Here is a 16,041-nt window from a genome sequence, read left to right as displayed (position 1 = left end):
AGGTATATAATACAATTCTGTTAATAACATTAATTACATTCCATGTCTTCTGCAGAGTACCAATAATTTCTGTAAAGCTTGATTTCTCCCATAAACTTTGTCTTGTGGCTGTGTACGTCCAAGCGAAAATATTATTCAATCAAATTTAAAATAACATTTGTGGAGGGGGGGGGGGAAGATGAGCACAGAAGTAATGAATTATAATGAATAGGAAGAATTAGAATGAACAATAGATGAAATATCTATATTTAGAAAGTGAAGTCCAAGATTCAGATGGTAGAATTCAGAAAATAGTTCAGAATAATGTGTTCCCTGAAATTACACAAAAGAATCATTGTGAAATTAGTCCTGTATATAAAACAAAATATCTAGTAAACATCATACTATTTATCGCAAACACTTAAAATTCAGTAACATTTAGAAATTGGCCATATTTGACAAGCAGGCAACATTTTCACATACTCCTGACAATAACAAGTGAAAGCTCATTATCTCCAAAATATGAAACGAAATTAGAAAACTTCTTCTTCCTTTCACATTAAGCCTGCGGCTTGTTACGTCCATTCATCAATGCTGTATTAAGTAGAAAACTACAGTCCTGTGTCTGACTATGATTCTGTAGGAAAAAATTGAGTACAGAGAATTATTTTTTAGAAATGCTTAGTATGTGTCCTAGTAAGTATTTCTGAGTTGGGTGGACATTCCGGCTATAATGTAATTAAAGATGGTGGCTGCTCGACCACAAAACTGCCCATATCTCTGTTAAAACTTGACCAATTTACACTGAACTTGCCATTTTTATACCAATTAGATCTTTAAGAAGCTAATAGAAGTCGTTTCATGTGATAATAATTGGTAAAAATCTCTTAAAATATTTATCAGATATTAATATTTTATTTTTATTCCTAGGTTTCTGAAATGAAATGAAGATATGGATGTCATAAAATTGTGTAATGTCAAAAGACAGTGTAACAGATTTTAAACCCAGTGAAAAAAGCACATTTCATATGTAATAAAAGAGATGAAAGTACGTTACATACTGAAAATGGCAGAGACAAAATTAGAGAAGCTGCAAAAGTGTGAAATGACACTGTTTCTAACCGTTTGAACTCGTTAAGTGATGAAGTAATAGTTCACTATCATGTGAATAATACATGTTACAAACAATAGTGTTGTAAGAAGTCACTTTTAAAACTTCAAAATGAGAGCAAATGATTAGAAAATGATGAGAAAACTTCTCAACCGACCGAAGATGGAAGTCTTAGGAAAAATGGAAGGATATCACACAGTCTCCAAGCAGAAGTTACTTATTGAGACCATTTATGTATTATCTGTAACCAGAAATCACATTGCATTTATGAGAAGTATAGAATAAGTGAGCACTCAAGAGCTGAGGTTTTTTGAAAACCACTTTGTACAGTATGCGCCAAAACTAACAGTACTGAAAATGTTTATTGAACTGAAAATCTATACAATTTATATATTTATATATAACAAACATGAAGACATGAAGATTGCTCACTTTTCTCTAACGTTCTCTATAAAAAAATGTTCAAAATGTTTTCCATTATGTTTCAAACAATACTCATAATGTTTGCGTATATTTCGAAACTTGTTTGCAAATGTAGGTTGTTGCAAGTGGCGAAAAAACTCTATGATTTTTCCTCGCAATTTCACAATTGTTGTCAGCGGGCTCTGTTGAAAAATTGATTTCTTCAACATACCCCATACATATGCATTGAATGGTGTGATATCAGGTGGATATGGAAACGTTGTTCCATGGTAAATTATGCGTTCACCAAAATGTTCCTTGAGAAAATTGAGCAAGTTTCTGGCAGTATGATGTGCGATGTTTCGTGCACAACAAAGTCTTCGCACATCCCTCAGAAATGGTGTGATAATGAGGTTCCTAAGATGATTCTGGTTAACAGTCAGAGGATATCCACCATCGTTTTCCACAAAATACAGGCCAAGTACACCTTTTGCAGATATGGCACACCATTTTGTTACACATACAGAATGAAGGAGTGTCTGAACAATAACATCTGGCCGTTCAAAACCAAGGAAACGAGTTGTCTGTTTATTAATGTATCCATTGGGATGAATGTGACATTCATCACTAAATCATTGTTTTCTTTCTCTGTGAGGCCAGGAGGAGAACATCCCTGTGCACCACGACCTGAAGTCTATTGTGCTGCCACCCCTCCCATCTCCTCAATGGTCTGAGGTGTAGACCCCCACTCCCGTTGGGAGGGGAATGGGTTCCGCTGCTGGGTCACCAGCTACCACGCTTGACATATCCATGGAGGCTAGCCGAGAGAGACAAAAATGTGGGATTCTCGTTTACCAGAGCTAACACTGAACCACAGTACACAATTCTGGTACGAAGATCAATATCACTCAAACGCTGTCCAATTTGGATTCGATATGCATATCCACCAAGTCCCTAGAACATTCGATTATAACGTTGTACTGATATCAATTTTCAAAGCTATTCGCTGAAGAACTTCTTTTTGGAGACTGTAACACCTGGGTTAGGTGCCCCCCATGATTATCATTATTTGTCACAATAACAGGCCGACCTGTGCAACCTTTTGAGTGACGGCACCTCCTGCAAGGCGAAACTTATCAACAACTTGTAACAAAACCGTGTTACTCGGTGAAGTCTAGTGAAACTTATCACGAAACTCATCTGAAACTTGTTCCAAACTAAAGGCCAATTGCAAGTCCTAGTCCGTATGAACGAAAATAATACCCTACAAGAACACTTTTTCTCAGCTGTGAGAACCATTTTAGCAAATCTTCACTACATTATGTACCAATACAACAATGAGTTCAGATAAACAAATTTCACCATGGATACGATATGAACATGCACAGTATCAGTGCGAGAATTTCAGTACTGTTTGTTTTTGCACATACCATATTTAAAAGATGACGTTTTCACTCGTCTGTATGATCTAAAGAATGTGTCAAACATTTTCGGTGCTGATCTACTGTATCATATACACTTGTATTTCTGCACTTATTGAGATACAAATGTAAACTTCAATCAGATAGCAAGACTACACCTCAAGTTTCAGAAAAGGTGGCAGCTTTTTTCTTTCATAGCTCATGATATTATATAAGTATTAGATAAAGGTTATGGATACACCCTCAGTTATATTCGAGGCAAATTTAATTTATAAAATAAACATATCAAAGTCAATAACAAGGAACTAAAACTAATGCTGTGTTATTACCTTGGAAATTATATAATGTTTTCAAAACCCAGAGAGGCTAACAAACCACTCATTTTTTCTTCAGCCCTTCAAATTGAAGCAGCAGAAATGTAATAAGAAGTTGAAATTCTATTACAGAGGTGCCATTCTATTGAGAAAAACATTGCAGAAGCTAAACTTTGTACTTGATGATAAATTTAGTGATGCTAAGGACCTTAGAAAGTCTTCGAATGAAAGTAAAATATCTAATGTCTTGGTAAGCTTTTTCAGTAATACATTATTTAATGTAGACCAAATACCATTGAAGAAGATGATACAAGTGAAGGAGAAGATAATAAAGACTTGGAAAAAAGGAAATGTTCACAAAAGTGAAATCTTAAGGCACAAGCTTTCAAACAAAACATGTTTCCAATATAATCACTGCTTGTTTATTTTGTCATAATATAATATCACTTTATGTATGGTATCATGGAATTATCATGGAGAAGTAATCTCCAATACTAGCATTGAATTTGTTGCAATGTACCATACCATACCATACCAGAATTCTGCTCTAGTAACAAATAGAACAAAAATTTAAAATTATAGATTAAGAACTTCTATTCAGCTCATAAATAGTATCTATGCCTAATAATAACACATTGAAACAATTTCCATGAAAATCAAAGTACTAACAAAAATATGAGGTCGAGCAGCTACAATCATTTATGATGCCATAGCCAGGAAACATACCAGGTGGTGGATGTCCACCCAAGTCAAAAATACTTACTAGGACATCGACTAAGCATTCCTGGAGAAAAAAAATTATCTGTACTCAAATTTCTCTACAGAACTACAGTCAGGTTTTATATTACTAATTAACATAATTTTGAGATGGTCCTCACACACACACAAAAAAAAAAAACTTTTTCTAAAAGTGATTATGGCAGAAATTTGTTTCTAAGAAAGGAGAAAAATTTATTTTTGGAGATAATAACTTTTGGAAAGAAAATTATAACATTATGTAAGACAAGTGAGAACATAATTTCACCTGTTAAGAAAAAAGGACAGGAAATAACAAGATAGTAAGATAAGAAATTATGCATGCCTGAAACTTTTAATTTTCGTTTTGTTTTGCAAAAGTGTGTGAAGTATTCATTATTCTACAAAGAAAAGTAAGAGTAAATAATGTAAAGGAAAAGAACAAGAAATTAATTATCGAGCAAGAAATAATACTTAATTTTTATTTAGTATTGCTGAAATAGATGAAACGGCAAGTACTGCCTGATAACACAATAAGCTTATAAATGTTAATGGAATAAGTTATAGCAAAACTACGACGACTCTTAAAGAAAATGATGTAATAACATTACTGGATGGAGCTAGCCTATATTTGGTTTCAATAACAACATTCTGGTGGTGATAAATCTTTGGAATCCTGTCTCAAATAGTTACACGAAAATCTAAAGCAGCGATCTTCAACCTCTAAATTGATGCATCCTGAAAAAATGAAAGCTCTTTATTATAAATAAATGTTAATTAAGTTGGTGTAGAGTCTGGTTGATATTTTGGAAATACATTTTATACATTATTGTACTTCAAAACACTCTCACGTAAGAATCGATTCTCTTAAGCTATGCAGATCTATAAAAAAAATCCGCATTATGGATAGTTTTTCAATTTCACTTACGAAACTTAGGACTGACTTCTTTAATTTTATACATATACGATAAATAATAAATCAAATACCATATTTTCTTGAATATCCCACGGCCTCGAATAAGCCATGCACTCCACTTTTGAAAGGCAAAATATAATTTAAAAAATTAAATCAATAAAACAAACAAATTACAAAAATAAAACTTTCAACAATGTATTCACGACAAATACAATTCAGTTAACAATAAATAAATAAATTTTATCCTGGAACAGTACGCATTTCAATCCCATCTTATGCATACGCACTGCACACATGTCAGTTGTGCTTAATTGACTATTTACATGATATCCTGCAATATTAATGGCATGCATCATGATTTCCATGTTCCTCCACATCTTTGATAATTTTAAGATTTTTGTTGTATGTAAAGAATCTCAATCTCATAGCTTAAGTGCTACTAGTTTTCAGAACTGAAAATACATAAGACACACAAACTATACACTTACCACACTTGAACTTGATTCTGACATATGTATTCCTAATTCAAATGCCATTTAACGATATTAACAATTAAAATACATACGTGGGAGTTCCAAAGGAGGAGAATTGGGCAATGTTGTCAACTCCATTTCGAATAAGCTGCTCATCAGTATTTTTTACTTGTATATTTCGGGGAAAAAAAAAAAAGTGCGCGGAGTATTCGAGAAAATACAGTATTTAAACTCGGAGGGAAAGTATTATTTCTGATATGAATGCAAAAATTGCCTTTAAAACTATGCAGGTGTTTAATTTTTTAACGATCTGCCAAACCATGAAATAAATAATGTTAGAGTTATTAATTCTTTCACCATACAACATGTATTTACGTAACTTTATTTTTTTTTTCTTCATGTAATTTCGGAATAAATATATTAAGTTGCATATTACCAAAGGAGCCAACAGATTGGCAACCCTTAATTCAACTTATTAAACTACACCTTATATTTGAAGAAGTTTTTAAAATGAAATTCCCTTTAAAATGCTTTCTAATACAGTAGAACTCCGTTTATCCATCAATAAACTGTCTGGCAGATTACCCGATTTCTTCCGCAAATTTACTTTTCTGCACTGCATTTCAGAGCAGAGAGTTCAGATATCGACAATAATGTATAATAGCTACCGTTGTTAATAACTTGTACCATTACAGTGCTGCTGCTAAGAAATAAGTTTCGATTCTCACTGGGCTGATTACCTGGTTGAGTTTTTCCCGAGGTTTTCTTCAATTATAAGGCGAATGTCAAGTATTCTGTGGCCTCATCTCGCTATCACCAATTCCACTGATGCTAAAATATAATCTAGTAGTTTATACAGTGTCGTTAAATAACTAACTAAAAAAAAAATTAAGTCTTTCACAATAAGTATTTCATAGTACAATTAAATGAAAAATACTCTGTTTTCTGCCAGCAGAAAAGTGTGAATTACATAAAAACAACAAAGCAAAGTGAAGATGCACAGAAATATAACTAACTTCATGAAAGAGTAAATGAGCTCTAGCATGACATATAGAATTTATGTAAATAATATAAATAAACTGATAGAAACAAACGGGCCTATGGGAGCCAAGTCACGGCAGTACAACCGTTCCATCACATGTAGAGGAAATGCTGTATCCCAATTGTGCCTGTCCAGAGGCAGCTCTACCACTCAATATGCTCACTTCAGGTCAATAAACTGTTGAGAGAACTTATCTTACTAAAAAGTCTTGGAGAAAGTATGAAGGAATCGCTTAAAGGATCCTTAGGTCGACCCTTCAAACATTGGATACAGACTGTAACAGACCCCCAGGTCCAAAACATGCAAAGATAATGATGAACTGATAAAAGTTTCCTCTTTATCACACCTTTATGTTAGGTATTATTATTTTCACAGAGTCCATAATATACTGAATACTGATAGTTCAATCCAACTAATCCCATGTTTTACACACAGAACTGAGGTTACATTAAAGTGGAAACTGTATTGTGCACTTCATAAACAGATTACTAGACTTTTTCGATTAACTGTTCACCCCAGCCCCTTCATTACAATGTATAAACAGCGTTCTACTGTATTATAAATAACGAAATAATAAGGATATGAGTTTAATAGAATTTCTTTAAAATGCTAAATGAATCAAACCTAGTAAATTTTTTCCCGAAAATCATTTAATGTCATCTCTGGTGATAGAATGATTATCATATTTGTTAATACATCAGAGGTTCACATGCATTATTTAGAAGGAAAGTAAAGCTGGAAAGTACGTATCATAGATAACGACATGAAAAAAGAATTTAAACCTGAATCAGGACACCAGGTAAAATTTATTAGTCATCTATTTCCACGTCCAAATTAATCTCTGGTAGTCACCAATTTCGTCTATCATCATATCATTGGGAGCACTAGTAATGAATTCAGCCTTACAGGTGCGCTCACCTCACACATGGAAGTCTTTATGCCACTTGGCTAACAGAGTCCAGAATGTTTTTTTTTTGTTGGTTATTTAACGACGCTGTATCAACTACTAGGCTATTTAGCGTCGATGAAATTGGTGCTAGCAAAATGGTATTTGGCGAGATGAAGTTGAGGATTCACCATAGATTACCTGGCATTCACCTTATGGTTGGAGAAAACTCGGAAAAAACCCAACCAGGTAATCAGCCCAAGCAGGGATCTAACCTGCACCCGAGCGTAACTTCAGACCAGCAGGCAAGCGCCTTAACTGACTGAGCCACGCAGGTGGCTTCCAGAATGGTCTTAATCGATCATATTCGAAAGTGTTGTCAACCAAGTACTGTAACACAGTAGGTATAATTTTTAAATGAATATTCTAACTTAAGTAGGAGAAGAACATAGGCACTACTAAAAAGCCTTAATTACAAAGAGTTGGCTTAAATGTTTAATACGAAGTTGGTGAAATTATAGTTATAAATCTGATTTTATATGATCTTAAGTATTGGAGCTTAACTACGATTATTGTGAAACTAATACCATTGCCACTTTATTTTCTACCTATTTCAAGAAGAAGTCTTTTATATTGTGATTTTCAATACCATATTTTGTTATTACCAGACCCATCCTATAGTAACAATGTATTTTTTTCAGGCAAGCAACTTAACAAATGCTTTTATGTTTAGTTTATCCTCCATTACGAGAACAAATTCCGTGACTGTAATGTCTCATTTACGATGCAAATTAATACATAAACATAAGGCTGACATGAATGTTAAAAACCAGAAACCATTTCATTAAAAGCAACCATTCATAAATGTTCACGTACTACTGCAACATCATAAAATTAGAAACTTGGTAGCAGCAAGCTTTTAAATTTAAGTTTTCGTTAAAGTAAATAATTCCGCAATCGTGTAACAGAAGTGATGCTACAATGGAAGATCGAAAAATAAATTGAATATGATAAAACATCGTATTTTATGGCATGTCTTCCACCTCTGAAGGCACAGGGAACCAAGCAGCACTGCAAAACCTGCTGATACTACATCATCAAAATTAGTGTCTGCATATAATGTAAAAAAAATCTTAATTCTTTTTCAGTACCACACAATTGATGCCCTCTTCAGTACCATTAATTAACAATATCACTTGAGAACCAATATGCGTTTCTCATTCTGAATGCTCAAATTTTCTTATGTTTCTGTTTATGTCAGACTTTTATGTTTAGTTTAAGTTGCATTATGAACGTAACCTTACTGCTGTAGAATCTGAACTCGTATTAAAGGGTTAACCAAATGTAGGGCCTAACGTGATTTCATTCAACTTCCTGTTCAACTGTGATGCATCATTGCAAGTTGGGCAAGACAGTGTTTGGCAACAATAGAGCAACACATAAAAATGTAAAATGAACAAAACTTCATTACAACACAATGCATTAATTGTTCTATCACAATGTACACTAACACATGAACGCAAGTGTTCCTTGTTCAATTTGCACGCATTAGTGAATAAAGAACATGTGCAGTTATATATTTTTTGAGTTGGTACTCTGCTGACAGAAAAATTTTCACATGATATAATAAAATTTTGTAAATTTTGTATTTCAGCAAACTCTACTTCCATTTTTAATTTGAATAACGAAATATTAAGATATTGTATTTTATTAGTGATATCATTCTCTCCATGATTTTCATCTTTGATTTTACATGTACGCTCCCACTTTATGTTAAATACCTTACAATATACATGTATCTGCTACCTATTGTACTTTATCTTGTAGAGTATACATGCTTCTTTTGCCTCACCTGATGCTGAGTTTGTTGTTGTGGATGCTGCTTTTGCTGTCTTGCTTGTGCTATTGCTGTCTGGTCTAACAGATCCCACGATTTCTGTCTTCTATTGGTTGGAGTCCCTCCTCCACTTGCATGTTGCTGACAAGGCTGATTACTCTGTCCATTGTTTCCTTCACTTCTCTGGGAAGGACTTGGGTTTGAAATAACATTCATAGCAGGTGAAACATTTGCAGGGGGCACAGGAGGCTGAAACATTATTATTATTATTATTATTATTATTATTATTATTATTATTATTATTATCACTTCTACTAATATTATTACTAGCAATACTATTATTATTTAAGTAAGTAAGCAATACTATTATTACTCATACTACAGAGCCATTCATTTGGTGCCGTTTGCGGAAGCAGAGTAGAAGCGGTATTTCACAACACACCAGCCCACACTTGGCTTGCTCATGATCAGCAACACAGAATAGATATCACACACATTCTTATGAATTTATGAATCAAAAACACGCGAGATATCTTAGCATTAACAGATGAAAGAACAGGGCACAATTAATAGAATATTTTTTCCAATTCGTAATAAAATTGTGAATGTAGGTACCTTAAAATGCCTACCTTTTCAAAGATGCTGCAAATGTTTACTGTTTACTGTGAAATAGGCACTGTAGCATTTTAACACATTTTGATTCAGACGTTGAAACTCTGCTTTCGACATAATGGCTATTTTTTTTTTTCCTATTTTGTTTTGCATTTCATCTAATATTCGCGGATTTTATTTATAAACTCTATCTTTTGAACTACCCCAAAAATAAAAATTGCTCGGCATTAGGTCTGGAGATCAAGCACGCCACAAACCTTCATTACTTTTTTTTCTTTCGTACGGAGGAGGGATCTGAAGGCTTGCACTCCAGCCTGAGGCTTATTGTGCTTACCACTCCTATTCTGTGAATGATTGAGTAGCCGAACAGTCGTGCTCTTGTACAAGTACAGCATGCCGCACCGTGAACTTAACCCGGGCTATGGTATGGATGATGATGAGATGTGAATTAATGATGGCGAAATGAGTCCGAAGTCCAACGCCGAAAGTTACCCAGCAATTCTGCTTCAATTGGTTGAGAGAAAACTCAGGAAAAAAACCCAACCAGGTAACTTGTCCCAGGCCCACTCATTTCACGGCCAGGTGTGCTAAACATTACTCCACAGCGATGGATTTTATTAATTATTACTCTCTCACCAAAGAAGTCATCAATCACATGAGATGAAGTCCGAGCTGTGTGGGCTTTAGCCCCATCTTGCTGGAATACAACATACAGAGTCCCAGTTATCCGAACTATACCAACCGAGGGCAATCCGGATAAGCAAAAATCCTGATAATACGGAGGGTCAGAATGCTGTGGTTTTTGATCCTGTAGTCTTAAAGAGACAAAGGACGGACCCAGTAATGTAGAAAGATATTACGCGCATGTACATAATAAATGAGTTTTTATTCATAATACAGTTCAGTATGTAATTGCCTTTAAAAAACTTTGTTATTGTTCAGTACTGTAATTTAAAAAAAACGCGATCCGGATAACACAGAAGTCAGATAATGGAACTCTACTGTACATTTGTTCTTCTTCAGTTAACTGAGAAAAACTTTTAAAGTAATGTATTGGTCAGCATTTACTGTTTCATGGAAAAAAAAAATATGGCAAATTATTCATGTCACAAATGTTGAACTTACTGTACACCACACACTGACCTTAGGATCATGTAATGGACATTCGTGTTATAGTCTTGGATTATCTGATGACCAGTACCAATTATTTTAACTGTTCACTCGTTGATGCAAGTGGAACTTCACCTTGTCACTAAAAAAAAACTAATTGTGGGTCACAATACCGTCATTTAACAGGCTAAAGAAACCAGTTGGAAAAATTTACTATGCTTGTGAATCCCTGGGCTTGCACTTCGGAATCTTGTATAAATGAAGTTTCAATAATTTTGTAATGTGTTGTGCTCATGTACTTATAGCTGACACTTGTTGAGCTAGCTTTGAGAGAGATTTTCGCGGTGATTGTTCTAATTGAGCACTGATGTCATAATGCTTTTCTTCTGTTAAAATGTGAGCTCTACAATTTTATTTCTTGTCGAATACTGATCTTGTAGCTATGAATTTGTTTATCTTACGAACTGTACTCCTGTTAGGTGCCTCAAATCCTGAAAAACATTCCTGAAATTCTCTATAACACTGAGCAGCTGATACGTTTTGTATAAAGTTACAAGTGAAAATTCTTTGTTCTGTATTATATCTCTGAACCATGACTCAAACAACACATACACGCAGAGAAGTGAAATTAACATTAAATGCAATAGTACTGCACTGGCTAAACAGCCCTGTGAAGTTCACATGATTACTGCTGATCGGAGTGGGCCATGTTTTGGTGCATGCAGGTATCTGATGCTGCTACCACTCCGTGATTGGGAGCATATAATCGTCGTTTTAAGTATCATGATCAGGGCGCGGATTTGGATGACCTAAAGAAACCTAAAAAAGACCCAAAAAAATGTTAGAAAACACCTAAAATTCTGAAAAAAAAAAAAGACCTAAAAATAATCAATCCTATACATTAGTAGAAGTCCTACCTCAAATTAAAAGCTCTCCTCACCATTGCAACAGATGACTGTGTACATCTGAACATTCTGAAATGTGAACGACTGACAATTGTCGGTGTGGACATTGTTACACATTGAGAAGCTTCATTACAAATCTGTGCTGATCGCAGGAGCATACTTGAAAATTGAGAGATCACTGGGTGTGAATTCTTCTTGTATCTGCGCTGTTTTAAAACTTTCTCCTCAGAGTATTTTAACTATTGTGCACAATAATTTTGCATTCTGAACCTTTGTCTAACGCAAGAAAACTCCTTTGTTTGGAAGGCAGAACATACAACAACATCTCAGCCGGGAGCTTCATCTTATATTCTATTTCTCTTCTTCCTTTTGACATCACTTACTATCGAGAAAATCTTTTCAGATTCCGCATTTGAATGGGTTAGTGTCAGTACTAATTTTGCGAGTTTTCCTATATTGGGAAATTTTAGTTTGTCATTGACGTATTTAGCTTAAATGACTAAAAGTATCACCTTTAAAAATTACCAAAAATGCCCTCAAAATTTAAAATATGACCTAAAAGATTAAAATGGCAAAAAATGTTTAAAAATGATGTAAAAACTCTACATTTCTGTAACCAGCAGCTCATATCAAGGATTTATATATTTATGGGCATTGCAAAGGATGTAAAGAAAAAAATATGACATGTCATCAAAATCCGTGCCCTGGCCGCTGCCGCCGCCGCCACCACCACCCCCGCCGCCGCCGCTGCCACCACCACCACCACCACCACCACCACCACCACCACTACCACCTTCATCTGTCGTTATTGATATTGTTCTTAAATTCTAGTGTTTCACTTTCAATGAATCAAAATTTTAATGAAGAGGTAAAGTGTACAGCTAATTTATTTTCAACTAGTGATAAAAAAGAAGCAGAGATAGTTCGCATTTCGTCCCTACACAGGTTGTACAAGATAGATTGAATAATTAATATCAATTTACTGACTAGGACACTTAAAACAATGTTGCTATATATGCAAATAATGCTTTGTTACCACCATCAGTAATATTATACTCACATGTGGTAGAAGACCAAGGTGATTGTCAACTGAGAAGTTTTCACTAGAACCTGACTCTGGGATCATTCTGGCCAATGAATGTTTCACATGACATCGACTCCGAACTTCCTCTGATACAGACACTAATGCTGAAAAAAGTATATGACAAATGTTCAAGTAAAGTACATAAAAAAACAATACTGAACAGTTCAAAAGAGAACAATAATGAAAGAAATTAAGGTGGCATTCCATCAGAATACATAAATAGCAGAATATATTTCAATGCCAATTACTTTTTAATATGTTGTAGAATCACTAATTTCGTGAAGTACAGTTACTGTGAACACATCTGTTCAAATAGTTAATTTATAATTATATTGCTCCAACTGGGATTTCACAGAATATCCAATCTTTTATCACATTGTTGTGCTACAACTTGGCCACTAGTAGTCAAGACTGTCTAGTTCTTACCCTCGACTAGTTTGGCTAGTATTTTAATAATATTTGAGATCAGGTTCAGTTGAAATGTCTGTCTACTGAAGTACTGTTTGTTCCGAAACTTATTACATTTGGCCTTTAAAAGTTCATAACATGGCCGAAAAGTCTAAGTATAGTATGTAATTTTAAGTAGTATAACATCAATCAATCAATCAATCAATCAATCAATCAATCAATCAATCAATCAATCAATCAATCAATCAATCAATCAATCGATCGATCAATCTTCTTAATGTATCCAGCTGTTTGCTGACAACATAAAGTCCACTGTAGTCTATTCAGTTGTTTTTCACGAGAAATGAGGGATATTTTTATCAGTGTTCATTATGGATGCCTGTTGCTAGTTGCCAGAGTTGGGGTGTAGTCAATATATACTGCAGGGCTGTGTCTTCTGCAACTGGTACTGATGGTTTTAATTTACTTCTTTTGTGGTTTATGGATGGACAGTATAGAAGAATGTGTTCCAGATCTTCATCATGATTATTGCACCACAGACAAGTAGGATTATCAGAAATGTGAAATAGGTGTAGGTACAATTGTGTGACAATGTGACTTGTTCTGGCTCTTGTTAAAAATGTTTGAACATGTCTGAACAAGTTTTTGTACATTTCCAGGTCATTTGGTTTCTTTTGTACTGACTGTAAAATTTTCCCTTTGTCAGAAGAGAGCCAATTGTTGATCCATAGGTTTGTAAAATGAGACTTTACTAAAGCAAAAGCACTGGATAGAGATATCACTTGAAGAGGTCTTGGTTGCAAATATTTTGCCTGTTTTGCAATATTATCGACTTTCTCATTTCCAGGTATACCACTATGACTAGGTATCCATTGAAATGTTATTTCCTTTTGGAGTTTTTTTAGTTTACTTAGTTGTTTCTGAATTGGAATAATTCTATGTGCGTATAGGTTTGGTACATATTTAATTATATTAAATATAGCCTCCTTGGAGTCAGTAAGTACGCAAATAGATTTTTCAGAAATTTGAGTAACACACTGAAGAGCAGAATCAATAGCTAGCAAATTCAGTGTCAAGATTGGAGGAGGATGAACACGGTATAAAATAACTTTCTTGATATTTTGGGATATAATACCCTGCTCCTAATGTCCCATTAATTATTAGCATTTAAAGATCCATCTGTATAAATTTGAAGGTGATCCTTATATGTACCACAGATTAGTTCCATGGCATCTAACTTAAGAATGTATGGAATGATTTCCTGGAATTTGTATGCTATGTTCTGGAATCATCCATTTCCATGGAGGAATTTCGTTCACAACTGGAGTTTTAGCAATGAGTGTGTGTGTGATATAGATTAGTATTTCTTCTTTTTTTATTTTATAGAAATTACACAGGATATCATCTAACAGTTTGAAGAACATCTGAGATCTGGATGAAGCTTGCAATTTTAAATGTATTTTTAGATCCTTTTGTAATATATAGTTTCTGATTGGTTGAATATTATATTCAATTTCTAGGGCAACAGTTGATGTGGTTTTTGGTACTCCTAGGCCAGATCCGAGCATGAGAGTGGCTCAGTCTACCCGGCCAGAGCTGCTCTCGCTCCGAAAGGCACTTCAATTCCAAGCCAGAGCAGAATGCTCACGCAGTGGCAGACTTGCATTACAGCTACCTTCCCTGCATTAATGTAACAAGAGCCACGGTTGTTCTAGTCATTCAGTCTGTCAGTACATAATAGTTTATAAGGATATTACATCAATCCATTGTACATTACAGAATTTATAACACTCTTATTAATTTAATGAAATAAACTTCGCTCTATGCACACACACAAATCATTAGGCTTATTTACATAACCCATACGCACATACTGCAACCTCCTCACCACGGTTCTACGAGACAGGCACATGGCTTCCACTTCCCCTACTTGCTGAGGACAGAGTTCATCTGCCAATATAATTAAACATCGCTTGATGAATTCACCTTCGTTGAATGTTTTCAATTCCTTTGCAATTTCATAGCTAATTCTCATAGCCGATTCACTAAGTGCATTATTGTCATCCTGTTAATATATAATATAATATAATATAATATAATATAATATAATATAATATAATATAATATAATATAATATAATATAATATAACATAATATAATATAATATAATATAATATAATATAATATAATATAATATAACATAACATAATATAATATAATATAATATAATATAATATAAAATAATGTGATGTGATGCGATGCGATATATGATATGATACGATATAAGATATGATATGACCATAAATTAATACAACTTAAAGAAAATGTTTCTCAGGTACATTATATTAGAATATCTATTCGATATTTATATTGCATTATAAGTTATTATAGTACATTTAGTAATATATAATTTTAAATTATACAAATATTATGATATATCATAGTATAGTATATTACAGTTCATGATACTGTAAATTTTATTAGTAACAACAATGTAATTTATTCGTCACAACAATAATTCCTTTCTACAATTCACCTTAAACGCTCTCGTCAACAATTGGATCTTCACTCAACACAGTATTCGTTATAGCACTCCACCGACGACAATGACAATTTACTTGGACTATTACGCACAACAATGAACTGTTAATCTTAACTAATATTTACAAAGCACTATTTACAAATCAGAACTACCAGTTCTGATTTCACAGTTCTTCTATCTCAGTCACTCGAGTTCACAGTATTTCGAACCACAGACCTTCAGAGACAGTTCACTGTACTCGAACTCGGGTCCCTCCAACTGCGG

The 16,041-nt window shown here is 34.0% G+C and overlaps 1 protein-coding gene across 13 annotated transcripts in view; it reads right to left on the bottom strand.

The window, feature by feature from the left end:
* Nf1 (neurofibromin 1) overlaps positions 1 to 16,041 on the bottom strand; it is a 384,838-nt gene that overhangs the window by 82,654 nt on the left and 286,143 nt on the right. For all 13 annotated transcript variants that reach the window (XM_069826894.1, XM_069826901.1, XM_069826976.1 and 10 more), the window contains 2 exons: positions 12,804 to 12,931; positions 9,132 to 9,365 (listed from right to left, as the gene is read on the bottom strand). In XM_069826894.1, coding sequence (XP_069682995.1) covers positions 9,132 to 9,365; positions 12,804 to 12,931 — 362 coding nt within the window. The remainder of the gene's footprint in view (positions 1 to 9,131; positions 9,366 to 12,803; positions 12,932 to 16,041) is intronic.

The sequence above is a fragment of the Periplaneta americana genome, chromosome 1, assembly GCF_040183065.1.
Source record: "Periplaneta americana isolate PAMFEO1 chromosome 1, P.americana_PAMFEO1_priV1, whole genome shotgun sequence".
NCBI lineage: Eukaryota > Metazoa > Arthropoda > Insecta > Blattodea > Blattidae > Periplaneta > Periplaneta americana.
This window is presented reverse-complemented; position numbering and strand designations above follow the sequence as displayed.